This window comes from Monodelphis domestica, chromosome 1 (assembly GCF_027887165.1).
Source record: "Monodelphis domestica isolate mMonDom1 chromosome 1, mMonDom1.pri, whole genome shotgun sequence".
Classification (NCBI taxonomy): domain Eukaryota; kingdom Metazoa; phylum Chordata; class Mammalia; order Didelphimorphia; family Didelphidae; genus Monodelphis; species Monodelphis domestica.
In genome coordinates, this window is record NC_077227.1 from 664,786,309 (window position 1) to 664,813,431 (window position 27,123).

General features: G+C 35.4%; 1 protein-coding gene across 3 annotated transcripts in view; it reads right to left on the reverse strand.

Moving 5' to 3' along the window:
- Positions 1-27,123, reverse strand: part of PLEKHH2 (pleckstrin homology, MyTH4 and FERM domain containing H2) — a 129,346-nt gene that overhangs the window by 32,287 nt on the left and 69,936 nt on the right. For all 3 annotated transcript variants that reach the window (XR_008917461.1, XM_056822875.1, XM_056822826.1), the window contains 13 exons: positions 25,200-25,294; positions 24,377-24,521; positions 20,922-21,058; positions 20,711-20,821; positions 20,467-20,553; positions 17,431-17,589; positions 14,680-14,760; positions 13,258-13,437; positions 12,441-12,549; positions 9,636-9,748; positions 8,521-8,700; positions 5,199-5,296; positions 2,949-3,130 (listed from right to left, as the gene is read on the reverse strand). Coding sequence is in view for 2 of the 3 variants with exons in the window: in XM_056822875.1 (XP_056678853.1) it covers positions 2,949-3,130; positions 5,199-5,296; positions 8,521-8,700; positions 9,636-9,748; positions 12,441-12,549; positions 13,258-13,437; positions 14,680-14,760; positions 17,431-17,589; positions 20,467-20,553; positions 20,711-20,821; positions 20,922-21,058; positions 24,377-24,521; positions 25,200-25,294 (1,677 nt within the window). In the remaining variant the exon portion in view is untranslated. The remainder of the gene's footprint in view (positions 1-2,948; positions 3,131-5,198; positions 5,297-8,520; positions 8,701-9,635; positions 9,749-12,440; positions 12,550-13,257; positions 13,438-14,679; positions 14,761-17,430; positions 17,590-20,466; positions 20,554-20,710; positions 20,822-20,921; positions 21,059-24,376; positions 24,522-25,199; positions 25,295-27,123) is intronic.

Here is a 27,123-nt window from a genome sequence, read left to right on the forward strand (position 1 = left end):
GTCATGATTATTCAATGGAAATTGAGCTAAGCCTAAAACTAAATCAACAACTATTTATAAAAGATATACTATGTGATAGCCACTGTCCTGAAGGAGATTAGGCTGAATATATGGGGAACTGTAGAGTGCTTTTATTGATTCAAAGCTGTTCATTACTTCGAAATTTGATCTCTTTACCACCAATATTTTTCTCTAGTGATGATACATGGCTATTAATAACAGAAAACCGTTGGAAGTAAAACAACAAATAACAGACTCTGAAATATACCGACAAATCAATGGTCCCATAAGAGACCAAGAAAGATTAGAACAAAATCAAAAGATTGAAAAGAATAGAAGAAAATGTAAGGTATCTGTTATCAAAAATAACTAATCTACAAAACTAGAAAATAGGAGATAATTTTAAAGTCACTGGAATCTCTGAAATCAATGATAAAAAAACAAGCCCAGATGCTATATTTCAGGAAATCACAAATGAAAATGGCCTATATCTAAGAGAACTAGAGGATAAAATGTAGTCAGAATCTACCAATCATCCCTGGAAGGAAACTCCAAAAGAAAGGATGCCAGGAATGCCAAAGAAAAAAACCCAGAGCTTACATATAAAGAAAATTATTTCGAGCTGCCAGAAAGTATTCAAATACCAAGGAATCTCAAAATCACACAAGACTGGGAAGTTATACTATAAACAATAAGAGATATTAGAATATATTCCAAAAGGCAAAAGACAGGCTCACAACAAAGAATAGCTTATCCTGCAAAACTAAGTATAATCAATCCCACAGGGGAAAAAAATGTTAATCTATAATGGGAGTAGAGGATTTTCAAGTATTTCTAATGAAAAGACCAATGCAAAGTAGGAATTCTGAAATGCAAACATAGAGGTCTAGAGAAACATAGAAGGACAGATTTATCTAAACAACTGGAATGGGCTATTAGATGATGAAGGGCTAATATTTTTTAAGAGGGGAAGAAATATGTGTCTCTTCAGAATTTTAATGTCTTTAAAGAACAATGAAAGAGCTACATAAGAAAAATAGAGGATTTGGGCATTAATTGATTCTATTCTGAGAGTTGAAAGGGAGAAGTTTTGAAAAGGGAGGGTAAAGGAATACACAAGTGTAGAAAAGAGGAAGAAAGTAAGAGGGAAACATGAGAAGAGAATAAATATAAAGAAATAAATGTGAGAGAGGACACCCAGGTGAACCTCACTCTTATCTAAACTAAACAAAGGAGGATTAAACATACTTCCTTCTCCCCCAAACTTATCAGGGTAACAGGTGGAGTTGAAGGAGTTGGTTAAAAGGGAGGAAAATTCTGCAGAGGGTAATTATAAACAGAAAAAAACATCTTGGTTTTTAAAGGAAGATTTCTGCCATTCCATCTTCTTCTATGAGGACTGGAAAACAAGATAATTTCTTGTGTACCTCCCTACCCCTACTCAAGGATGACTTTCTCATACCAATATTGGCCTAGACTATTATCTTTGGGGACTAAGCTCCTTTTTGGTCATGATTTTCAGTGTCTACACTCACATTCACCCTATTGTACAATCCTGTAGAGATGAGATGAAATATATTTGGCTTTTTTTTTTTTAAGCTTCCACCTTCTTATCTTATCCAGTCTGACAATACAGCAGCCACTTGTCGGCCTGACCCTACTGCTGGATTGGCACAAAAGCTTTGCCCTGACTTGGTCTGTTATCAACCCCTGCTGGTTTGCCTTTCCTACAGTAGCCTTTTGGCCCCTTACTCCCAGGAGCTTGCTATGTTGGCAGTAAGCTTTGAACAGATAGACACTCAATCAGCTTTTGCCCACAATAGCTCAGAACTCTCATACACAAATTATCCAGTAATCCTAACCTCCCCAGGAACTGGGATTACAAGGTGTGCCATTATGCCCAGCAATTCTGTTTGTTGTTTGTTTGTTTTTTAATGAAAAACAGAGCCAAGATATAGTTTTAAGTCAAAGTTGAGGTTTTGCCCCAGCCTATAATAGATTTTCATGAAAGGGATAAGTAAACATAATTTGGAAAGTATCACACTAACAACAACTGAAAATAATTTTCAGAAACATGCTATGGATTTATCAAAGAGCTATTGATTTGATTTATTTTTAATTTTTTATATTGATTTGATTTTAATGTAGTTTAAAAGTTATTTTCATCCCCTTAGAAATACAATGGACTTGGGCAGCTAGGCAACATAGTGGAAAGAGTGTTAGATTTGGAATCAGGAAGACTCATCTTCATGAATTCAAATCCAACCTCAGACACTTATGTGACCCTGGGCAAATTGCTTTACCTTGTTTGCCTCAGTTTCCTCATCTATAAAATGAGCTAGAGAAGGACATGGGAAACCAGTCCAGTATCTTTGCCAAATGGGGTTATGAAGAGTTGGACATGACTAAACAACAAGGAGTGGGTGGGTGGCACAATGAATAGAGTGCCAGGCCTGGAGTTGGGAAGATCTGGCTTAAAATTTGATATCAGACACTTGTTAGCTGTGTTGCCCTGGGCAAGTCACTTAATCCCACTTGTCTAGTCTTTGCCTTTTTATTATGACAGAAAGTAAGGGTTAAAAAAAAGAAATACAATGGAATTGGTCAGAAAGAAGTTCATAGCATATTATATACCTTTAAAAATTCTTTTTGTATAATGAAATCTTTGTGTTTTTGATGATTATTAAGATTGTAATTTAAAAAAATTAATGATAAAATAATACTGCCCTCTTTCCTTTTATGCATATCACTTGATGGGACTGTTTTATATCTCATGTTTTGAGCAAATTTACTTTTGTGTCATCACTACTGCCAGTTGTTAGTAAAGGAAACCAATTAGTTTTTATGTATTTAAGTTGCTTTACTTCCTTCAGTCCTTTGTGAATACTCACTCATCCTATGATGTCCTATTTATGGTACATGAAAGATTTTGGAAATCTTAAACTGACCTACCTGGTAGATTCCATTCATGAAGTGTACTGGAATACTAAAAGGCAATGAATGATGGTAAGGATTTCGAAGAAGGGTTGAAAGAATTTCCATTCTTGAGGGTCTTGCTTCTCTATCTCCATTTTGTTGAGCTCTCTCTACACATCGCTGGCAGTAAATAGCGTATTTCCCAAATTCTGTCCTGCAACAAATATAGGAAAGAAATAAAAGAAAAAGAATCTAAGAAAAGGAAATTATATAAGTTCAAATTTAAATAAGATCATCTAACAGTTCTCAAACTTTTTTCGTCTCAAGGCTCATTTATACTCTTAAAAATTACTTTGGACCAGCAAGTCCCAAAGGCTTCTATGTGGTTTATATTTCTTGAGATTTAATTAAAAATGAAAACATTTTAGTGTTAGTATGAAAATAATTTTGACCTCAAGAACCCCTTAAAAGGGTCTTATGGACCCTTAAAGGTCCCTGAACCATACTTTGAGAACCATTAGTCTTAAAGTGTATATCAAACATTGAGGACCATTTCCTTACATCTCAACCGTTTTTAAACTTTCAATGCTTTTTTGATGAACTTTTTCATTTTGAATAATGCAAATTCCAATAAACTAAGATAGTATTCCCCAAACTATGTGTTTTTAATACTTTCAATAACACAATCCTCTCAAATATAGCTCCCTTTTCTCTATCATTATCACCCCCTCCAAAAAAAATGTGTATTCACTTAGATATTTGTTTGGGGTGGGGAAATCTCTGGCAAATTTGCTTCCTTTATCTCTATTCTTTTATTTTTAATTCCAAACTGACTTCAATATTGACCTTAGGTTTTTTAAAAGAAATTGCATAGATACCATTACATGTATAAAAAGTAAATAATCACAAAACCATCAGGAATACACATTTTTAGAGGAGCAACATGAAAGATATCTGTGTGGGATAACAGAAAGGATACAGAATCTGAAATCAAGGGAGTTGGGTTTGAAGGCCAGTTCTGCTCCTAACTGTGTCAGAAAAGCCATTTCTCCTCACAGGATCTCAGTTTCCTCATTTGTAATATGAGATCCATACTTGTGTTATTTCCTTCACATTGAGGGAGAGTCCTTGTAAGCTAAAATATTACATGAAGGTGAGTGACTCTTTTTGTGACTTCAAACTAATAATCTGCTACTAGATGTTGAACATTGATCTATCTCATTATTTTCTTAAAATGATAACTGTTGATGAAGCTAAGTTGAAGACTTTATCTTTCAATCTGTGCCCAAAGATTCAATAGTGTCTTCTGTGTGTGGTAAGGAATTGTGGATACAGACCCTCTGGCCTTCTGGGTAAGTCTCTGCCTATTCTGGGGCTCCCTCAAGTCAGTGCAATTTAGTCAGATTCATTCCTGTCATGGAATGAAATAGATCCCACAGTTGGAAGGGACCTTAAAAGCTATTGAATTCAATCTGGGAATGAAAAAAATAGTTCCCTACCACAATATTCCCAATAAGCAGTCATTCATCCTTTGCCCAAAGATTGAAGAGGAAGCCTGGTGCCTCTTTAAAACAACAACTACATCAACTCCTCTACCTCTTGGGGCAGCTTATTCTACTGCTGTAAAGTTCACTAGACAGGGTACTAGGCCTGGAGTCAGGAAAATTAGAGTTCAAATCCAGCCTCAGACGTTTTCTACTTGTGTGACCTTGGGCAAGTCACTTACCCCTGTTTGTCTCAGTTTCCTCATCTGTAAAGCTGGAGAAGAAAATGGCAATTAACTCTAGTATCTTTGCCAAGAAAACCCCAAATGGGGTAATGAAGGGTCAGACAAGTGAAAGGACTGAACAATAACAACAGATTGTAAAAAGTTTTTTTTTTAATGTTTCCCTAATATGATATTATGGTCCACATTCTGATTTGAAGCCTAGAATACCATCCTAACTTACTAGTTCTTTTACCTAGAGAGTGATGTGATGATTGAATGGATTCTTAATCTTAAAACTTTCTTTTTAAATGAAAATTACCCAGTAACAAGGGGAACAAGCAGAGAAAATGGCACTCTACTCAGAGTGAACTTTGAGACCTGCATAATCAGGGTCAGATACCTTCAGGTACAAGGACATTCTAGTTACAGAAAAGACTTCTGTTAACTGTCCCAGTGTTTAGGGAACTGTCTTGAGGAAGAGAGAAGAGCCACATTCTGTGTATCCCTTAAGGTCAAAACTAAAGAGGAAAGGGTTGATATTTAAAGGGGCATCATATGGTTGGTTAATACATACTTAGAATCAGCGTTCCTCTTCAGGTGAAGTTTGAGGAGCCAAAGGAATGGATGTTGGGGAAGAAAGAGTCCAACACAGAGAGCTAAGAGCTGCCAGCCCTGGACAGAAAAAAAGATCATCACGGTTACAGGTATCTTACAAGGAAAAAGAAATTCACGCTCAGGTCATAGTGATAAAACTAAGAACGTGACAAACAAAACCTCAGAACCAGATAACAGTCGGGGACATTTTGAATGGATAGTTCAGTTTTGTAAAACATTTATAATAAATCTGAATGTAGGAAACAACAGACTGGGACAGAGGAGGATTCATTCAGCTCAGTAATGCATATCTGAGAGTAACAAAGGAATTTTTATGTAATGAAATTAAACAGAGCACGTGCAAAGATGCCCGTCCTGCTTCTACTCATATACATGGACGTGACTGCACAGAGCATGCTTCAGCTTTGAGATAATGAGGCATTTTTAGCTGCTGAGCAGGATAGGGAGATGACTCAATGGATCTTTATAAATGGCTCTGTCCCTGGCTTCTCTTGTTTTGACCCTCCAGGTGGAACCATATAGCACAGGGGTTTCCCAGGGATAATGGGAGGGGAAGAGGAGTTCTTCCCACTCTCTCACCTTTGCTACCATGCAGCCATGAGCACATGGGCTCTAATTCCTCCTTGAATCTATCCTCCCTTGAATTCAATCAATCAATTAGCATTTATTAAAAAATGCCTTCTATGTGCCAGACTGTGTGCTAAGGGATGGGGATACAAAAAGGCAAAAGATTATCCTAATCCTCAAAGAGGGTATAATCTAATGCTGATAAGCAAAATGACTAACCTTAGTTTACCAAATACATACCCCAAAAAGCTATATACAAGATAAATAGGAAATCATTAACGGAGGGAAGGCACTCGAATTCGTAGAGGTTAAAGAAGGATCCTAGTAAAAGATGAGATTTTAATTGAGGCAAAGGAAGCAAAGGAGGCAGAGTGGCAGAGTACTTGGGGATTTTTCTCTCATTTTCCTACCAGTTTCCCTGTTGAATAAAATAGATTTCTCTCTCTCTCTCTCTCTCTCACTCTCTCTCTCTCTCTCTCTCTCTCACTCTCTCTCTGTCTGTCTCTGAATCTCTGCATGTGTGCTTATTCTTCCCTCCTTTGAACAATTCAGATGAGAGTAAATTGCAAGGGTCCCCTTTTTTAAAAAGTTCACTTAGCACAGTGCCTGGCACATAGTAGGTGTTTACTAAATATTGATAGATTGATTGAAGTTCCACAGAATCATCAGCTCTTCCTGCTCTGCAATCAATAAGGGGGATACCTCATTATCATTAAGCACCAAACATCTTCAGTACTATGGTCAGGTGGAGTAGGAAGGTCAGCTCCCTGTGCATGCACTATTCATTCCTCAGTTATATTTTAAAACTTAGGCTGATCTAAATGCTGAGCCAACATATGCCCTTCAGTATAATGCACTTTGCTCTGAGAAACTTCTAGAAAGGTGCTAATGTTCCTAAAAATACTAAAGTACAACAAGTTGTCTGTAGACAAGACCTAAAGAATACTTGGAAGTTGGGAACAATTTAGTAGTAAGTTTCATCAAAAGAAAAAAACAAAATAGAAGGAAGATGTTAAAATTCATATTGGATAAATTTCTTCGACAATCAGACCTAGTAAAAGTTATGTGTTTGGAATTATGTGGAAAAGATAAAATGAAGAGATGAGAGGACTTTAATTTTTTAGTGCCAAAAATCTCCAACAGATCTGTGCTCTCCCTGATGTGGTTGTTTCCTCCATGAGGACAGAGAACACATATATATGTTCTTGCACTCTCATCCTTTTGTGCTTCTTCTCTATGTACTTCCATAGATTTTCCACACAGAATTAACTACTTTATTGAAGGCTGATCTCTAGGTTTTTCTTTCTTTTAAATAATTAATAATATTTTAAAATAGCATTTTTGGCTATAGGTAAAGTAATTTAGAATAATCTTGGACTATAATTTTTATTTGCTATTAATAGTTGACTTTTCCTCCTATTGTTGAATAAATCAATAACACCTAAGAAGAATAATGTGTTGTAGGATTTTTTACTGAGAAGGAATTGCCAAAGATCTCAGGAGATTTTTTAAAAAAGTCTTCCAACAAACCAAAAAACCAAGATCTAATCTAAGTGCAAATTACAGCCTTTGAATGCTGAATTAAAATAGAGATACTATGTGTAAAGGTTGAGTCAAACAATCCTCTATACCTACTTGGATAACTGGATCTTAGAGTTGGTAGAAACCTTTAGAGATTTTATAACTTAACCTTTTTTCTTAAAAAAGGAGGAAATTGAGGTCAATGTCCGGAAAGGCTAAGGGATTGCTAAAGGTCACACTCAAACAGAAAAGTTGGGGTTTGAACCCAGGTCTTTTGACATGAGGGAAGTTAGGTGATGTGGCCTGAAGTCAGGAAATTCATCTTCATGAGTTCAGATCCAGTCACTTACTAGTTGTGTGAATCTGCAAATCACTGGATCCTATTTGTCTCCGTCATCTGTAAAATGAGCTGGAGAAAGAAATGGCAAACCATTCCAGTATTTCTGCCAAGAAAACTCAAAAAAAGGGAGCAAGTAGGGGACTCAGAGGAAAGAGAGTCAGACCTGGAGATGGGAGATCCTGGGTTCAGATCTAGCCTCAGACACTTCCTGGCTATGTGACCTTGGGCAAGTTATTTAACCACCATTGTCTACCATTTTTCTGACTTAGAGCCAAATATGTAGTATTGATTCTAAGAGAGAAGGTAAGGATTTTTTTTAAAGAGAAAGAAGACCTCAAATGGAATTATGAAGAATTGGACATAACTGATAAATGACTAAACACTTTTGACTTTACAAATGTAGCACGTTTCCCAATAAACTGGACTATACTCATTCCACTTGTAATACTTGAACTTCAATCCTTTCTCACTGTCAGCATGTTATCATTTTCATTATTGGCGTGTCATAAATGTTGAATGGCTGTTATTTTCAGCAGACATATACAAGGATTTGGGTTCACCTTGTCTGTCTTTCTACACTGTGAGTCAACTTTCCATAATAGTAATCTGGAGATGAAGGGGAAAAGGGAGTGTTTACAAATCAGTGTCCTGGGAACTAGACTATGGAACTGGAGTCCAGAGGGGATTTAGAGATTTAGATAAAAGATGAAATATTGATAAGTATCATAAAAATGAAATTTATCATACCCTTGCATTTTATTGAATAGTATTTAAAAATGGTGCTTATAAGAAAGCTGCTTTGTGGTCCTAATTACTTTTGTATATATCACAAAATTAAAAGGATCAAAAGCACCTGCAATGGCCCAGGTTGGTTCTGTACTTGTCTTCGTCTTGTCTGTTTAATGAGTTGACAACAAATTTCATTCTGTAGTTCTGGGTGTGTGAGGCAGATCTGCAAAGCACTCTGGGCCAAAGATATGTGGTAATCAATGGCAGGTGAGTCAACGGCAGCATTTATAAAGAGCTGGCATGTCTGTGATTGAAGAAAGGCAAGGACTTTTTATTGGAAATATGAATTAAATGGCATTCCCCAGGAATAACATTAATTTGACTTGGGTCTTGATACCAATTTCCATTTTTTTGGTCAAAATAACCATTATGTTCCAAGGAAAAAAAGGAGGCAATGGAGTAATTAAGTACCTGTGCTCAAGACCTCTCCATTTTAACCCACTGTAACTTCAATCCTATGGCCTTTGAGTAAAAATATTTCTATCATATCATTTTCGCAATTTAAAAGCATTAAATATGACATAATGGTTTTATAAATGACTCAGTATATTTAAGAGTAGCTGAAAGTATTCATGTAAATTAAATTGAGATAGGAAATTTTTTGAGAATCCTTTTCCAATTCTCTGCCTTCAGATAGAACTATACTAGACCATCATAGGAGAAAAAAAATCTTTTACAGTATTGTGAAAATAATAGAGATTTTTTTTTCATATAAGAGGAATATCATTTCTGTTAAAATGCCTCTGGAAAATTCTGGTAACCCAATTCAGCATTTAATATCTGATATGGAATTATTCCTTATATCTAATGTAAATCCTTCATTCTATAATTTAAGACATTTCTTTTGCTCGGTTCTCAGCAGAGAAGAGCAACACAGTCTGTGTAGGAACACCTTAAATACCTATTAAAGCCATCTTTGGGTTTACCCAGAATCACCTTTTCTGAAAGGTTTTTTCCATTCTTTAAGTCTTGTCTCTTGAAGTATTTTCTACATTTTTCAGGTCCTCAGAACAGGACACAGTTTCTCTATAGGGAACTTCAAGGTTCTCAATGACAATATCCCATGTCTGGTAAAGCTGTATCTTTTCTGATTTAGATTGTTTTGTTTGTTTGAACAAAGCTTCCAGTTCCTACCTCCCACCACCCTCATCCTGGGAGGCAGGGAGGGCAGGCTTTTACCTTAAATAGTTTAATAGCTTCAGTCTGCAGAGCTTCAGAGGGCAGCGTTGTCAGAGGAGAACTGATTCCTTCTTTGCTATGACACAGAGTGGGATGTCTCCATATCTGAGAAGCTGACCACAGAATAAAATACTCAACTAAAATATAAATCCATTGGTTTTACCTTTTACCAAATCATCCATTTCAAGAAGTTAAACTCATGCAAGTCTTGCCTGCCCTATGGAGTGGAAAATCAAGAAAAATCTGAGGTAGAAAACCAGTGACTTTTTGAGGTTTTCTTCATCTTTTTAAAAAGCAGGGGTAGAAGCACCTCGGTGGCTCGGTGGATAAAGAGCCAGGCCTGGAATCTTGGAGGACCTGGGTTCAAATTTGGCCTCAGACACTTTCTAGCTGGGTGACCTTGAGCAAGTCACTTAACTTCAATTGCTTAGCCCTTACCACTCTTCTGCCTTGAACTAATATTTAATATCAATTCTAAGCAGAAGGCAAGAATTTTCCAAAAATAAATAAAGTAGGGGTAATTGGGATTTAAGCAGAAGTTATAAGACTCATCAGATTTCAAGGATTTGTAAATTTCTTGAAGGCAGAGTCTTTTTCATTTGCTCTCAGTAACCTGCTCCATAAGATAGTGCTTTGGATATATTAGTTGATTGAAAAATGTTTGTTGAGTTAAATTGTCTGTCACTGGAATTCTTCTGTTTCTCTGTTTAATAATATGAGCCTAAAAGGCTCTGGGTTCTAGTAGAAGAGGTTGGAAAAAGTCAAGTCAATAAACATTTATTAAGTATGGCACAGTGGATAGAGTGTGGGACCTGGAGTTAGGAAGACTCTTCTTCCTAAGTTCAAATCCGGCCTCAGACACTTATTAGATGTGTGACCTTGGGCAAGTCACTTCATCCTGTTTGACTCAGTTTCCTCACCTGTAAAATGACTTGAAGAAGGAAATGACAAACCACAGATATGATAGAATCATAGATTTGTAGCTAGAAGGACAGCTAGTTCAACTCCCACTCTTTACAAATGAGAAAATGGAGGCCCAGCGAGACCAAATGACTTGCCCAATGTCACAATGGTAATAAATGGCAGAGGTATTATTTAAAACCAGATCCTCTGACTCCAAAGCCAGACTATTGTAATAGGTTTCCTAATGGCCTCCCTGCTTGCAGGATCCCTTCTCTCTAATCCAGCCTCTACTCTAATCAGTTCTCAATATGTTAACCATTGGCTTTTAATTGCTTCCAGGATAAGATACAAAACTCCTCTCTTTAGTAGTTAAAGCCTTTCACTATCTGTCTCTTGGGAGGGAAGGTACGTTTTTTTACCACTGAGAAAATTTTACTATTGAGAAAATAAGGCAGAAGTGAAATGACTTGCCCAAGGTTACACAGACAGTAAGTGTCTCTGAGGCCAGATTTGAACTCAGATCTTCCTATCTCCAGGCCTAGCACCCTATCCATTGTGCCAGCTAACTGATAATAATCATCAGATTATTTGTTAATTATTACTCTTTCCTTATTATTGAATAGGACAGACGATGCCTGTGAGTTCACTAAAATTATTATAAAATTATCGCTAAAATACTTACATAGTAAGTATTTGATGGGCAACTGGGTGGCTCAGTGGACTGGGCTTGGTTTCAGTAAAACCTGAATTCAAATCTGGCCTCAGACACTTACTAGCTATGTGACCCTGGGCAAGTCACATGACCCTGTTTGCCTCAGTTTCCTCATTTGAAAAAAAGAGCAGGAGAAGGAAATGGCAAAACTACTGCAGTATCTTTGCCAAGAAAGCTCCAACTGAGGTCACAAAGAATCAGACATGGCTGAAATGACTAAACAACAACACGGTATTTGATAAATATTGATTTGTTTATTAATTGTTGAATCTATCAGGTATATATTTCCAATTCTGGTTAGTCACTAAGAGAGGGTAGAGTTGGCTAAATTGGCAACAAAGACCTTATTACTAAAGGTCTGCAGACTATCAGTGACTTCAAAGATGACTATTCCATATAGCTTTTTAAAAAATCTAAACAAAATATTATGATTACATTTTAGTAATCCCTAGAGGGAGGTTATACAAAAATGGTTATCAATTAAAATCCATAAGTCTTAAGAGTTTTATTATTGGGAATAAATCTTTCTGAGAATAATGAGACACTGATTTTAGGATGGAAAGCTAATGGACTAATAATGTAATTATTTGAAAAACATAGCTGACTTTTGCTTTAAACTAATGTAGTCAATATCAGATAAACATTTGTAAAACTGCCTCTATGCACTGGTAGATGCCAAGCTCTGTACCTAGAATGGTCCTTTCCTGTTCCAAATATTTACCTTCACTAGCTGAAATCCTCCTTCCATCCTTGAAGGATGGAAGCTCTAATCACTTCTCTAATCCTCCCCTTCCTCTCAGAAAGAATCACTTTTTCCTTGTAAACTTGTAATACTTTGTGCTTCTCGTACACAACTGTCACATCCAATTTTGTTCTATAGTTATTTAATTACATATATTCCAGACTACCATGTCCTTGAGGATGGTGATTGGCTTTATTTATCTCCCTAAGACCAATAATACACTGCATAATACTTTATCTATAGTAAGCACTAAGCAAATATTTATTTAATAACTCCCCATTTCCATGGAGCCCCAAATATGTTGAATTTCTTTGCTCTCTGATTAGAACTCTGGTATAGAAAGAGATTGTGCAAAGTTGACTATAACTCTCTAGGAATGCATTTCTACTTCTGATAACTGGTAAACCCTGTTTAGGAAATGAAGATTAGGAAATGAAGCAATACTCACTGGGCTCCCCTTCTATGTTAAGCAGTTTGCAAACCAGCTGTTCAAACTCAGATCCAACATTTGCATTGGTACTTCCTGCTGCAACGGTTAGATGATAAAGCCAAGTGTCCTTGAAAACAGATCATCATCATAACTATAACAGAATTATTTTTAATAATTTGAGAAAAATCCAATTTGACACTGACAAATCAAGATCTGGGGCTGGAAAACTTTTATATTTTCATTATCATAGAGTCAGGCTAAGCAGAGTCTAAATTTTGCCCATGTGCCTAAATCCTTAGTGGCGTCTTCTTCTTTATGTTCTATAGATTTTTTTTTTATCAGAGCATAACCGAATTATGGAGTGCATCAAGATTGGTGGGTGGAAGCTGTCTCTAAGAGACTAAAATAAATGAAAACAGTTCATTTTCAATTACAGTAGACAAAAACTTTTACTAGGTCACTGAACATAGCAGGGATATGACAAAAACCTTTAGTTCTCCCTCTGGAAATCTTTGCCTTGTGAGAGAAGTGACATCTCTCATAGCCACTGAATAGTTTCAATGTGAGGGCTTTTGACCATCTTTCTCTTCTAAATTCAGCCTCTGGGAACATTCGGCATTAGGGCTGAAAAATGACAGATCAAGTCAAAGCTGTGGGCCTACATCCAAATGGGAAAAGTTTGTTGGTTGTTTTTTTTTTCCTCCTAAAAAATGTGCCGAAAATAATTGATGACAAATGTTCCTTTTCTTATTTCCCTGGGAATGTTTTGAAAATTTGTTAATCATAGTGAATAGGGCTCTGTTTAAATCAACTTAATAAAAAATGTTCTTGTCACCTTTTCATGCTTAGACCCAATCAGAAGGTAGGTTGGTCCTTGCTCTTTGGGATGGATAACAATGGTATAATGTGTAGATAATAGACTGCGACCACTGGCCTCATAATCTTCATCAGAATCACAGGATCTGTCAACTTCTTCAACTTTGGCCTCCCAAAGTTTGATCTGGCCTAGAGGAAACTAAAGCAAACAGCAGCAACAGTGAGAAAGCCACTTTCTAAATTATTTTCCTGCTTGAATTTTTCAGAACCAACACAGTCTAGGCAAGGTTTGTTGACTTTAATAAAGTAGAGGATTTCTTGAGCTCCTGAAGGGGGAAAGGCAAAGGGAAGAGGGGAGGGAAACAAGTATTTGATACTTTATAAATATCTAACCCTCACAACCACTCAGAGAGGCAGGAGCTATTATGATGCTCATTTACAGTTGAGGAAACTGAGGCATCTGGAGGCAGTGACTTGCCCAAGGTAACAGCTAATTAGTATTTGAGGCTGGATTTTAATTCAGATCTTCCTGACTCTAGACCTGTCATTCTAACCACTGTGCCACCACCTGCTATTTCATGATTATATAGGTGATGAAAAATAGAGCTGTAATACTGGGAATCTTCTAAAAGAATAATCTGAGAAAGAACACAGAAGTGGTAATTAGGTACAGGTATCATCTCAGGGATCTTACATAGTAGTAGGCAAGGATTCTGGAGCTCTTCCATTTCTTATAAGTCTATACCTTTCAGTAGATCATATTAGACCCATTGGATCCCATCCAGATCTCTAATATCTAATATCTAATATCAGATCTCTAACTTTAAAGCTCCATATAACTCTGTCTAACCTCCATACAACTCTGTCTACCCTCTCTCTCTAAAATGGGGATAATAGTGTGGGCTATGGGAGAGGTGGTGGGAGGGAGGGGAGGGAAGAAAAGAAAATGATCTTTGTTTCCAATGAATAATGTTTGGAAATGACCAAATAAAATAATGTTTTAAAAAAATAAAATAAAATGGGGATAATAACAGTACCTACCTCCCAGGGTGGTTGTGAGAATCAAATGCGATAACAATTATAATGTACTTAGCACAGTGCCTAGCATTAGTAAGCACTATATGTGTTACTTATTATTATTATTATTTACTATTTTTTAACATGATTTGGAGATTGTTGAACACTCGGGAAAATATAAAAAGGTGATGCCAGAAGCCTTTTCCTTTTGGGTTAAGATGAATTATTAAAAACATTCTTAGAGTAAAAAGAATCAAGATCTCTGTGTGCCACTTGAAAATCTATATTAAACTTTAAACAAATTTCATTTAAAATTAATAAGTTTAAACTATTAATTAAAATATTAGCAATGTTGTGAAAGAAAAATTTTGTTATATTTTTTAAGTAGTTCTAATAAGACTATTGGTTAAAAATACATACGTACCTTATCTTCTTGACTACGAAAATAATATAATGTTTTCCCAATAAGGGTACACCAAACTCTCTTAGAGTAGCCATGTTTCACCTGTAATTATATTGAAAAGAATTAAAAATTAATCTCAGAAATCTGCTACATCAAAGTATATTTTCCCTACTCTAGTTTTAAACGTATAGATAGGGAATCCAAAATTAGCCGGCTTAACCAAGGCACACATGCCTTATGTCTTATGATTAGTATTCCAAAGTACTTAATACTAATTTCCAAACATTGCTTTTAAAATATCTCTAAGGGGAGCTATTTGGCTCAGTGGATAGAGAGTCAGGTGTGGAGATGGAAAGTCTTGGGTTCAAATCTAGCCTCCGACACTTCCTAACTGTGTGACCCTGGACAAATCACTTAACTGCTTTTGCTTGACCCTTATTGGTCTTCTGTCTTGGAACTGATACTTAGTATCATTTCTAAAACAGAGGGTAAGGAGGTTTTTTTATATATATATATATAAAAACAATTTTTTTACTAGAATAGCAAAAAGTCTTCCTGTGAACAGGAGGAAGAGGACACTCCAAATAATATGTATGTATGCTACTCAAGACTACTATTACTTTATTATATATGCATGCTTTGGGGAAAAAACATTTACTAGATTCTATATTGATAATTGAGCATGTATTTCACTTGACATGTTCATAAAAGCATTCATATAGAATATTTACAGAGTAATTTATTGAAAGGTAAAGAAATTACAACACTATCATAATTTTATGTTAATAATAGAAAGCAAAATAGACATTAAACCCACAAATAACTATGGTCACCCTTTCATCATTTAAACCTATATTTTAAACAAATAGATTATCTACTTAAAAGTTTGATGGATTGGAGCAAGGCTTGGGGGTGGAGAAATGCCTCCTTTGCCTTGTGTTTGTTTTTAAGTTTAGAAATGTGTATTTAAAGCTGTATGCTTGTGGCTTTTAATGGATTTTAGTAAATCACAGTATAGAAACAAACTTTACAAAGGTGCTGTAATGACACTGGCATACCATGTGACCATAGCCACCATGGCCGGAAATAAATAATACACATTTACATAGTGCTTTAAAATTTACAAAGTGCTTTATATATATACATATATACATATTATCTTATATCACAGCAATCCTATAAGGTAGGCACTATTAATAACATTTTTATTTTCCAGGTGAGAAACCTGAGGCTCAGAGAGGTTAAGAGACTTGGCCAAGGTCATGAAGTTAGTGGGTGATAAGAGGCAGGATTTGACCCTGAGTCTTCCACGTCCAGAGCTCTATCTACTAGGGAATGCTGCCTCTTCGTTAACATGAAACTATGTCATCATATATATATATATATATATACATATATATATATAACATGTTTATATATATAGAAAGAATATGTGTATATTCTTTAGCAAAAGTATAACTGGAGAGATACAAAACAGAAAATAGGAAAACTTAGATTCTAATTAATTAGAAACCAGGAGAACAAATTATATAAAAGGTAGCAACATTGTAAAGAAAATCATCTGTGAAAATCTTTGAAATCCTTACCAATGCAATGAACAATCACGTATCCAGAGGATAAGGCATGCTATCTACATCTTGACCAAAGACATAAGATACAAAAAGAGACAAACCTCTTGGACATGTCCACTATATGCATATATTTTGCCGATTGTGCTTATTTGTTATATGGGATTTTATCTTTCAGTATTTGGTGGGAGTAGGAGGTTAGGGGGAGAGTTAACAATAGTGATGCCCCCAAACATTTTATTAAAAAAGTACCAAGCTAACTAGGTGATATCATATAAGAAATAGGCTAAAACAATGGCACAGACTTTTGGAAGAATTTTCCTAAAGATTAGAGATGATCCTAAAGCTCTTTACCTTGTATAATTCAATAGTTAAAATAACAATTTGATATCTTCTTTTAAAAAATGCTGCCTTTTCTAGGCATTAATGTATCCTGTGTAGCTGATAATAACTCAAACTAATTTAGTTAATTAGCAGCATCTATCTTTAAATCCACATCCATATTAATTTTATAAATTTGTTATTTTGACAACTTGAAAAGCCTTCGCCCCCAGTTCATTTGAATATTATATAGCAGTAGCTCAAATAATTTATAGATAAACTCTGAGCAAGTCATTAAATCCAAAATAACCGAGAGAAAAGTTTTCCACTTAAAAAAACTTGACTGCAATAATGTGGGAGTGGACAGACTTTGGTAATTAACAGACATTTAGTCACCTGCTAATCATATCAAGTTAGTCCAATTAAAAATGTACAAAAGAATAGACATATACAACTAATGCTTGAAAAGTGGAGCAGAAGACAAGAGAAATAGAATAACTTGGACCAAAAATTGGAAAGGCTGTGTTGTTTAGGGAAGCAAATAGCAGACCAAGGTAGGGATGTTTTAACATATGGCTTGAGGATCACATCCTACTCTTGATAGCACCATATGAAAGTATGAAGAATAAAAAATCAAATCTTTCTAAGATAGAAGGCAAGGATTTAAAATAAATAAAGGGCAATACCACTCTGCTCTATACTCAGGACACAAAGATGAGCAAAAACTAGTCCCTGCTCTCAAGGTGCTTAAGAATCCAATGGCAGAACTATGGACAAGCAAATGATACACAGGACAAACTCGAGAATCTATTGATGGAAAGCATGATATACATATTTCTGCATAATGATAATTTCTGAGCAGTTCAATATCTGGACACTCTACCTTGGTAAGCAGTCCCTTGACTGTTGGTTTTCCATCCGGTTGTAGGAAAAGAGGATTAGCAGCTTGTATTCGAAGCACGTTCTGCAAGACTTTAATCCATTCTTCTAATATATTGGGAGAATCTGCAGTCAGGTAATAGGTGCGTTTTTCAGTAGTCAACTAGAATGGGACAATAAAGTAGGTCTTGAGAAATACAAGTCCATACTTTAAACATAGCCACTGAACACAGAAGCAAAAATACTTATCTATACCTTGCCTTTGAGGCCAAAAAGTATTATGCAAGAAGTGCCTTTTCTTTGCTGTCCAAGTGTTAGTTCTCTCTCCCTCCACCCCTAAGCATTGTGCCCTTTAAAAAAATATAATATGTAGGGTAGCTAGAGGACACAGTGGATAGAGGGCAAGACCTGGAGTCAGAAGGACCAGGCTACAGATCTGGTCTCAGACACACTTCCTAGTTGTATGACCCTGGGCAAGTCACTTAGCCCCATTTGCCTAATTCTTGATGTTCTGTCTAAAAGTTATTATGAGGACACAATAATCTGTGAACATTTCGAAAGACAGTATGTTTCACTGGATAAGGTGCTGGCCTTGGAGTTGGGAAAACATGGGATCAAGTTGAGACTCTGATACATATTGGCTGTGTGATCCTGGGCAAGTCACTTAACTTTTCAGTTAACTTCTCAGCCCCTGACAACTCTCTAAGACCATAAATTGAAGAGAAGATAATGACCTAAATTGGTATAGGTAGGTTCCACATTCAGGGGTTTCCCATATCAAATCTTAGTTGTAGTTTATATCCCTACAAACATTTTACCTTCTGAAGAGTAGAATGGAAGCTCATCAAGGGTAGGATCACATTTTGTATTTGTATCTCCAGTGTCTAGGACAAGGTCTAGCATCTATATGTGCTTAATAAATGCTTGTGGTTTGGCTTATTAATACATTGTTAATTCTCCATACCTCCATCATTTTGTGAAAATTACAATAACTAAATTCTTGTTCAATATAAAACCATGTTTTTGTACTTCAGATTAATTTTAACAATTATATTTTCATATATGTACAATAATAATAAACTATTGGGTAGGTGCAACAAGGTGACTCAGTGGATGGAGCTCCAGGCCTGAGTTGGAAAGTCATGGGTTCAAATCTAGCCTCAGAAATTTCCTAACTATGTGCCCTGGGCCAGTCACTTAACCCTACTTGCCTAGCCCTTGCCCTTTGGTCTTAGAGTTGTTATTAAGAAAGAAAGTAAGGATTTAAAAAATAAAGAAACTAATAGGTATAGGACTTAATAACTTGCTGTTGTGATCCAGAGAAGGAAATGGCAAACCACTCCAGGATCTTTGCTAAGAGAATCCAAATGGGGTCATGAATAGTCAGATATAACTGAAAAAGTGACTGAATAATACAAACCTGTCCTTACATCATATCAGTACCTGGAATCTAGGCACCCTTCTAAGCTTAAAAATATTGTTTAAACTTTTGGAGGAATAATTATCGGGAGATACTTCTTCATAAAGAATTTAATGAAGGAACAAGTTTCCTGAAGTATATCTCTTTTGGTGAGAGAGTAGGGTACTAATTACAGAAAGGTAAATCTTTTTCTAGCACAGGTAAAATTTCAAGGACACAATATATCTTGGACATTGGGGGAAAGTTTCTGACTTCTATACACTGTTGAAGTTAATTTATAATGAGGTAAATCAACTCTCAACTTTTCACACTTGGCTTATCCACACAGTTTTTTCAATGTGGATTCATTTTTAATAATTTATATTTTATTTGTTTTTCCCCAATTACATGTAAAACATTTTTAATATTCATTAAAATTTTTTTTAGTTCCAAATTCTTTCCTTTCCTCCCACCCTTTTTGTATTTCCCCTCCCTGAGAAAATAAGCAATCTGAAATATATTTTACATGTGTGATCATGTAAAACATTTTTCTATGTTAGCCATTTTGTGGAATAGATATTGAGCAAAAGAAAGGAAAGAAAAGGAAAGTGAAATATTGTATGTTTTGGGATATATTCAGACTCCATCAGTTCTTTCTCTAGAGGCAGATGGTGTTTTTTCATCATGAGTCCTTGGGGACTATCTTGGATTATTGAATTGCTGATCATTCAGATTTGTTCATCAAACAATAATGCTGTTACTGTGTAAATGTTCTTCTGGTTCTGTTCACTTCTCTTTGAATCAGTTCATGTAAGTCTTTCTAGGTTTTTCAGAATTTCCATAGACTTCTAAAGTAATTTCCTCCACCCACCAAACCCTTCCAACATGATGGAGGCTTCCCTATTCCTGAGTTCCTTTTTATAGTCTTGTTTGGTAGTTTGTACTGCTCCTCTTGGCCTTACTTTTAATTACTTTTTCCAGACTTTTTCACTTCAAGTACAAATATTCTCAGAATGGGTAACATTAAAATCACTAACAACTTCATGTAAATTATTCAGATACCCAATTTCCATGATAACCTGAAGACCCCGGGGTTGAGGATATAGGAGAAAAATGGAGGTATAGGGGGCATCAAAAGCCAGAGTGTTCACTGCATAATCTTATCCAAGTCTTTAGTATCAATGACTAGGTGAATCTGACCGTATTCAGTCACTTCTTCAATTAATAATTCAATTCCCATTTATGAAGGTACCTGCTAGATTGATTGATTCCCTGTGCTAGGTGCCGAGGCTACAAAGACAAAAATCATATCGTCATAGGATCATAGATTTAGAATTAGAGTTGAAAGGGATTTTAGAGATTAAGTCTACTCTACTAATTATTCAGACCAAGAAAGGAACCAAGGTTGAGAAAAATTACATGATGTTCCCAGGGTCTATGAAGTTTCAAAGGCTGGTTTGGAACCTGGATCTTCCTGATTTACCCAGTCACAGCAAATAGGCTACATTGGAACCCAAATCATCAAAGAGCTTTTATTCTCTGAAAAGAGCATAATAAACACAAATTCATGTTCCTACTCCCCTTTTTGCATGAATCATTTAGAATTGACTATGTAGGTTACAAAAATATTCAGAAAGTTACCTGAACTGTTTGTTTGTTATCTCCTCTAATGATATGACTGGACATACTAAGTTCAATATGGCCCTGGGGTTTTCTAATTACATCACTCTGTGTAAAAGAAAGAAAACCAAATTTAATGTAATAACTTACGATGCATTTAAAAGAAATCTTTGAGTCATTATTGTGTTCCATGGATGGAAAAGAATTGGGTGCTTGAGTTACAGTTGGTAGGATAACACAGTAAACATTAATGCTGCATACTCACTGGAGATTTGTAATAAAGTAATTCACCACCTTTAAGAACAAACCACCTCCGTTTCCAAGTCTTTACTTTGCCACCCATCTTTAACAAATAGCCAGATTTTTCAAGGGGCTCCTAGTTTTGAAAAGAAAAAGAAACATTTCAGAAGGGTCTCAACTATTGGATCCTCCTAATGAACAGGTCAATTAAAATGAAAAAATTTTACACTGCTTACATTTTTCCCATTATCACCAGAAGAGGAACAAGTTTTGGGGAGCTTCTGCTCTGGCTCTGAATATTCTGTGTCCGTAGAATAGGCATCAGGAGGAATAGCGTAATCACTTTCAGAAGTTACAGAGGATAAAGACACACCTGATTGAATAACAGAACAAAGTGGACTCATGTTATAGACACTATGTTATCATAACATGACAATGGAATGAAGGAAAGAGCATTCGTTGGCTTTGGAGTCAGAAGACTTGAGTTCAAATCATGCCTCTGTCACTCACTACCTATCTGGTCCTGGGCAAGCTGGTTCTCCCCTAGATTCTCTTTCCTCATTTGTATAATAGGTTTTATTTTTTTAAACCCTTACCTTCCATGTTCAAATCCATACTGTGTATTGCAGAAGAGCTGTAAGGGCTACTTGCCCAGGGTCATACAGGTAGGAAGTATCTGAGTCCAGATTTGAATCCAGGACTTCTCATCTTGAGACCCAGCTCTCAATTCACTGAGTCATCTACCTCATAAAGAGTTTTGAACAAGATGACCTCTAAAGTTCCTTTAGCTTCTAGATCCCTGGCCTTTAAGTGTCTCCAAGACTTAGTGTCCTATCCCCATTTGTCCATGTAGAACATAGGTCAAAAGAAAAGGGGAAAGAAGTGGGTGTTAGCCAGCAAGTTTCCACCTGATTTCTTCACTTTAGGTACAAATAAAGATTAGCACTTATTCTGCAAGTTATTTTGTTGTGGAGTCATTTTCAGTTGTATGCAATTCTTTGTGATCCTATTTGAGGTTTTCATGGCAAAGACACTGGAGTGGTTTGTCATTTCCTTCTCCAGCCTGTTTTACAGATGAAGAAACTGAGGCAAATAGGGTGAAGTGACTTGCCCAGGGTCACACAGCTAGTTAGTGATCTGAGGCTGTATTTGAATTAAGGAAGAGGAGTCTTCCTGACTCTAGGACCAGTGCCCTATTCATTGTGCCACTTAGCTACCCCTGGGAATCATAGTTACATCTCTAGGACTTGACTTGCCCAGGATCACAAAGCCAAGATGGGTCTGAGGTGCTTCCTAACTCAGAGGTCACCTCTTTACCCACTATAATATGCTTCCTTTCAGGAAGGCATTATGGGAATGATTTTTTGCACTTTACAATAGAAAAATTAAGCAGCAGAGAGAAAGGACTTGGCTTAGGATTATACAGTTAGTATCAGAGCCAGCATTCAAACCCTCATCTTGCCTGACTCAATATCCATCACTTTCCCTCTCTACCATACAGTGTCTTTGTGTGACATCACTTCAAAGCATACTTTGTGGGATATCCGTTCATATCAGGCTCAGGTTCTTAAGTAAGTGTGACCTCTGATTATTAAAAAGTCTCTCTTGGCAGGCATTTTTACCCATTTATTTTGATAGCTGGAAAGAGCTATCTGTGGTTAGACTGCTGATGAGCTGTCATATGGATCTTATCCTGCCACACACTTCATCCCACTCATTTTAAAAATATGTGTTGCTTTTTAAAATAGTGAGTTATTTTAAAGCATGATCCAGTGTTATTCTCTTCCCCTCTTAGGACTTAAAAGAGTTTAAAAAGCCACTTCCACACTGATTCACTTCCTTTAGGAAAATCTATTTCCCATGGTAAACCATATGTGCTGAATCACTAGATAAAAGCAATTTTTTGTCATTGTGAAGAAATGTGCTATATTTTTAAGCTTGGATTTTGGCTCAACATTAGACCCAAAGACTAAAATTTAGAATTGGAGTTTGTATCCATCACCTTAGCAGGAGCTGATACAAAGTGTTCGCTAATATTCAAAGATCTTGCTTTATCAATAACATACACCATTGAGGCACCTAGGTAGCTCAGTGAAGAGAGTCAGGCCTGGACATGAGAGGACCAAGTTCAATTCTGGCCTCAGATCCTTTCTCGCTGCATGATTCTGGGCAAGTCACTTAACTCCTCTGCCTTAGAACTGATACTTAGTATTGATTCTTAGACAAAAGGTAAGGGTTTAAAAAGTACACATATCATTACTGTTTCTTATTTGAGGTAAATTCATAATATAGTAACAGCTAGTTTCTGAATAATGCTATTAACATATACTAATAGTTACATGAATTATAGATCCTCATCTGTGCAACCACATTTCACTGTAACATCTACCTATGAAACACATTTCATTGAGATTTGTTAACAATTACAAGAGACACCCATTTAAACCATGCACTGGCTGCCATTTTGTTGAGAGAAAGATTATTGAATGAAGACAGCTTTGGATATGTTTTTCAGGCATTACAAGTATAGCATATTCCTAAAATTATTAAAAAAAATAATGAAGAGACAAAATGAATGCCAAACAATCAAGTTAAAAAAGAAACCATATTTCATCAGATTATTTATCTTATTTTACTCCCACACTCACAGCCTGAAGAAAGCAGTGCTACAATCATTGAATAAGCAGATATTGAAAGTCTGTGTTAGTAATAATATAGTAATTAAAATTCTAATTAAGAAAAATCTTTATATCCATGTGAGGTTTATTCCTCTTTCCAAATAACCTGAAATGTGGCACATTTCATCACAATAGAAGAAAAAATGCTTTTACTTAGTGACTCAATAATATGATTTATAAGGGAAAAAAGTAGATTTTCCTAGAGGAAGTGATTCAGTGTAGAGGTGGCTTTTTAAACTGTAAATTATAAGAGAATGACATTAGATAGTTTAACATGAATCACTATTTAAAATATGCTTGAAATTAAAATGATCTTATTCACAGACGTTGACATCATTCATATTTTTTTAATCCTTTTATATCTACAAAATCCTGTATTAGTTAGAATTGGGCAGCCTTTTAAAAAAATACCCCCTTAAAGAATGGCAAACGTAATAGGCTTGGGATGTTATAAGAAATTCTTTTTCCATAATATGGATTTACAAAAAAATATTTTGTATGTGTTTGTTTGCTCAATGGAGGTTACACAATTGATTTAGTGGTAAAGTCATTATAATAATTCCAATCTCTTGACTCTGAATGTTTTTTTTTTCTTGAGCAGAGGTGTCAAACATGCAGCCTATGGACCACAAGGTGACCATCAACATTCCTGAATGCAAGCTCAAACCAGATTAAAATAGTAATAGGGAAATATTTTACAAGAGAAAAAAAATATAATAAAACAGAGTGTTAATGTGTTTTTTTTTAAGTCAACATGTGGATCATGGCTAACCTAACTTACCACTTAGTGTCCCTTGTTTCTAGTTGTTTGACACCCCTGCTATAGGATATCAAGCATGATGGATTGTAGAATCTTTTTCACTGCAGGGAATACTCAATCTGATAAAATCATAAAGGTAGAGCAGGCATATTGAAAAAAATTATGGAGTTATATTCCCAATAGATTTTACAAATTATTTGGTGTTCATGTAGAAGAACGAAGGTGTCTTCCCTGTTTAGGGGCTTCTTCTTACCTCGTTTCAAGGCTCTAGGACTCCCTGGCCCACTTCTACTTCGAGAATCCGATTCAGATGTCCGGGAGCTGGATCTGGAGCTGTCTTCCTCTTCAGATCCCGATGAGTCATCTAAGAATGGGCTGTTGCTTATTTGGGTTGCCTTCTAAAGAAAAGTAGCAAAATGGTCTCATAAATATAAATATACATATTTATGTATCCTTCCATACCTGTTTCCTCATGAGTACATGTATATATATGTATATACACACTAACACACAAAACAAACTCAATGATGATTTTTTTTTTTGGTAAATTCAAATCATGGGATAAGATTTTCTTATGGCATCCCAAACTCATTATTTTTGCCATTCTTTAAGAGGCATTTTTTAAAAAGCCACCCAATTCTAACTAATATAGGATTTTGTAGACATAAAAGGACTTTTAAAATGAGTGATGTCAACATCTGAAAATAAAATCATTTTAATTTCAAGCATATTTCAGGTTATTTGGGGAGAGGAAGCAAGGCTGGCATAGATATAAAGATTTTTCTAAATTAGACTTTTAATCAGTACATCATCACTAATATAATTCTTTTAAACAATGAATGATGGGAAAATCTACATGAGAACAATAGAAACCAACTCAGGCTTTGTAGTAGTAAATATTTTTTCTAGACATTTTCCATTGCTTCGATTTTCCCATCCACAAACATGAGCTTTTGATATGCTTTTCAAAGTCATAACCAGGGGGAAATGTCAAGTTTTGAATCCAGAGACTGAATAAAAGAGTTTCCAGAATTTTCACAAACACAACCACATTTAGACAATGACAATAAAGTTACCCCTTTCAAAGTTGTATACACTGGGGTTGTCATATCTTTGTAAATCAGAGACGTATACAGTCCTGATGTAGAATAAGAAGTCATCAACAAAGAATCTGAAATCAAGAACAGAACGAATGACAATATAATAACATTTATTTTGACATGCCATTGGGTGGGTTGGAGAAAGGAGAATGAATATCCTTTCAAATGTGACTACAGCAAAATTTAGAAAGGACCTGAAAGTATATCAATGCAAGTGGCTCTTCATTATGATTTCTACAGTATGAATTATAGCACTTATAATCCATAACATACATTTTCAGACATATTCATACATTAAATGTATTATTCAGTGTTTTTCATGTGAATAGGGTCAGGTTATAAGATTTAGAGGTAGTAGGTTTTAATCATTTTTTTTCTATCTAGATTGTAAATTACTTAAAGGTAGTAATGTCTTATTTTTCTAGATTCCTGACAATACTTGGTACAACCCTACACATGCAGATACATACACATGTTCAATAAATATTTGTTTCTTTGATGATCTTTCCTAAATGAAAAACCACCCAATGTAAACCCTTTCTGATTACATGCTGTTATTTTCACAGAGCCCTACTATTAGTCCTTTTTTTATGTGAAGAAAAAAATCCAAACAATATATATGTGAAAAGAAGAAGAGACTGGCAGGACAAGTGTAGAATTTTAGAATATTGCACTCCTTCCTACTAGGAAATGGTTTGTCTCCAGGAGTCATCTGCTACTCCCCATTTCTAAATATATAAAATGTGAAAATCCTTCACAAGAAATTTTTAAAATACTCACTATTATGTGTCCACTAGAGGTTGTTTTAAAAACTAACATCATGGAAATATCTCATGTTGAATTTGAAGAGATATTTAAAAATTGCTTGTGTATAAAAATATAATACTGAAAGAAATTCTCCATATGGGTCCTTTTTACAGGTAAAGAATTGATAGGATCAGAGAATGTCAAGAACTGGAAAGGGCCTAAGTAGTTAGTCATCTAGTTCAAACCCTTTCACAATCTAAAAAGAATTACCTCTATAATATACCTGACAAGTGATCACTCAGCCATAGTAAGATGAATAATAGCGTGCATTTATATAGCACTTTAAGATTTTCAAAGTGTTTAATAAATATTATTCTATTTGATCCTCAACAATCTTATGCAGTAGGTGCTATTCTGATCTCCTAATCCTTGGATACCATGCCACTTTAAATGAAGCCCAGGATCACACTAACTTTTTTGGCTGCCATATTGTACTGTTAACTAATGTTAAGCTTGTAGTCCAGTAAGATTCTAGATTGTTCAACTATTCCTCCTCATTTTGTACTTGGGAGGTGGATTTTCTTTTTATTCAAACTTAAAACTCTATGCTTAACTCTAATAAATTTAATATTATTTGACTGAATCTAGTGTTCTGTCAAAATGCTTTTGAAACTTCTGTCACCTAATGTGTTAACTATCCCTCCCAGTTTTATATCACCTACACAATTTGTTAACTATTATATTTATAATTTAATCTAAGCCACTGATAGAACTATTAAATGGCACAGAGGTACTCCAGTGGAGCCACTCCTCTAAACTGACATGGAATCATTAATGACAACTCTTTGGGTAGCCAAGCCAGCCATTCAACACTCTTTGAATCCTGCTAATTAAATTATCTAATAACTCATAATTATCTCTATCCTTTTCACAAGTACAAGAGGAAAAACTTTATTAATCTTCAGAGTGAATCTCATGTTGGATTTCAAAGCAGACAACTCTAAATTGGAAATAATGAATTTTAAAATGTACTTTTAAAAAGATAATAATACAAGGCAATGTTCTGGAAATTTAAGTTCTTCTCTTATTTATTCAGTGGCAGGGTATTGTCTTAGATGACACACAAGTCCTTAGAAAATTGCATACATTAGAC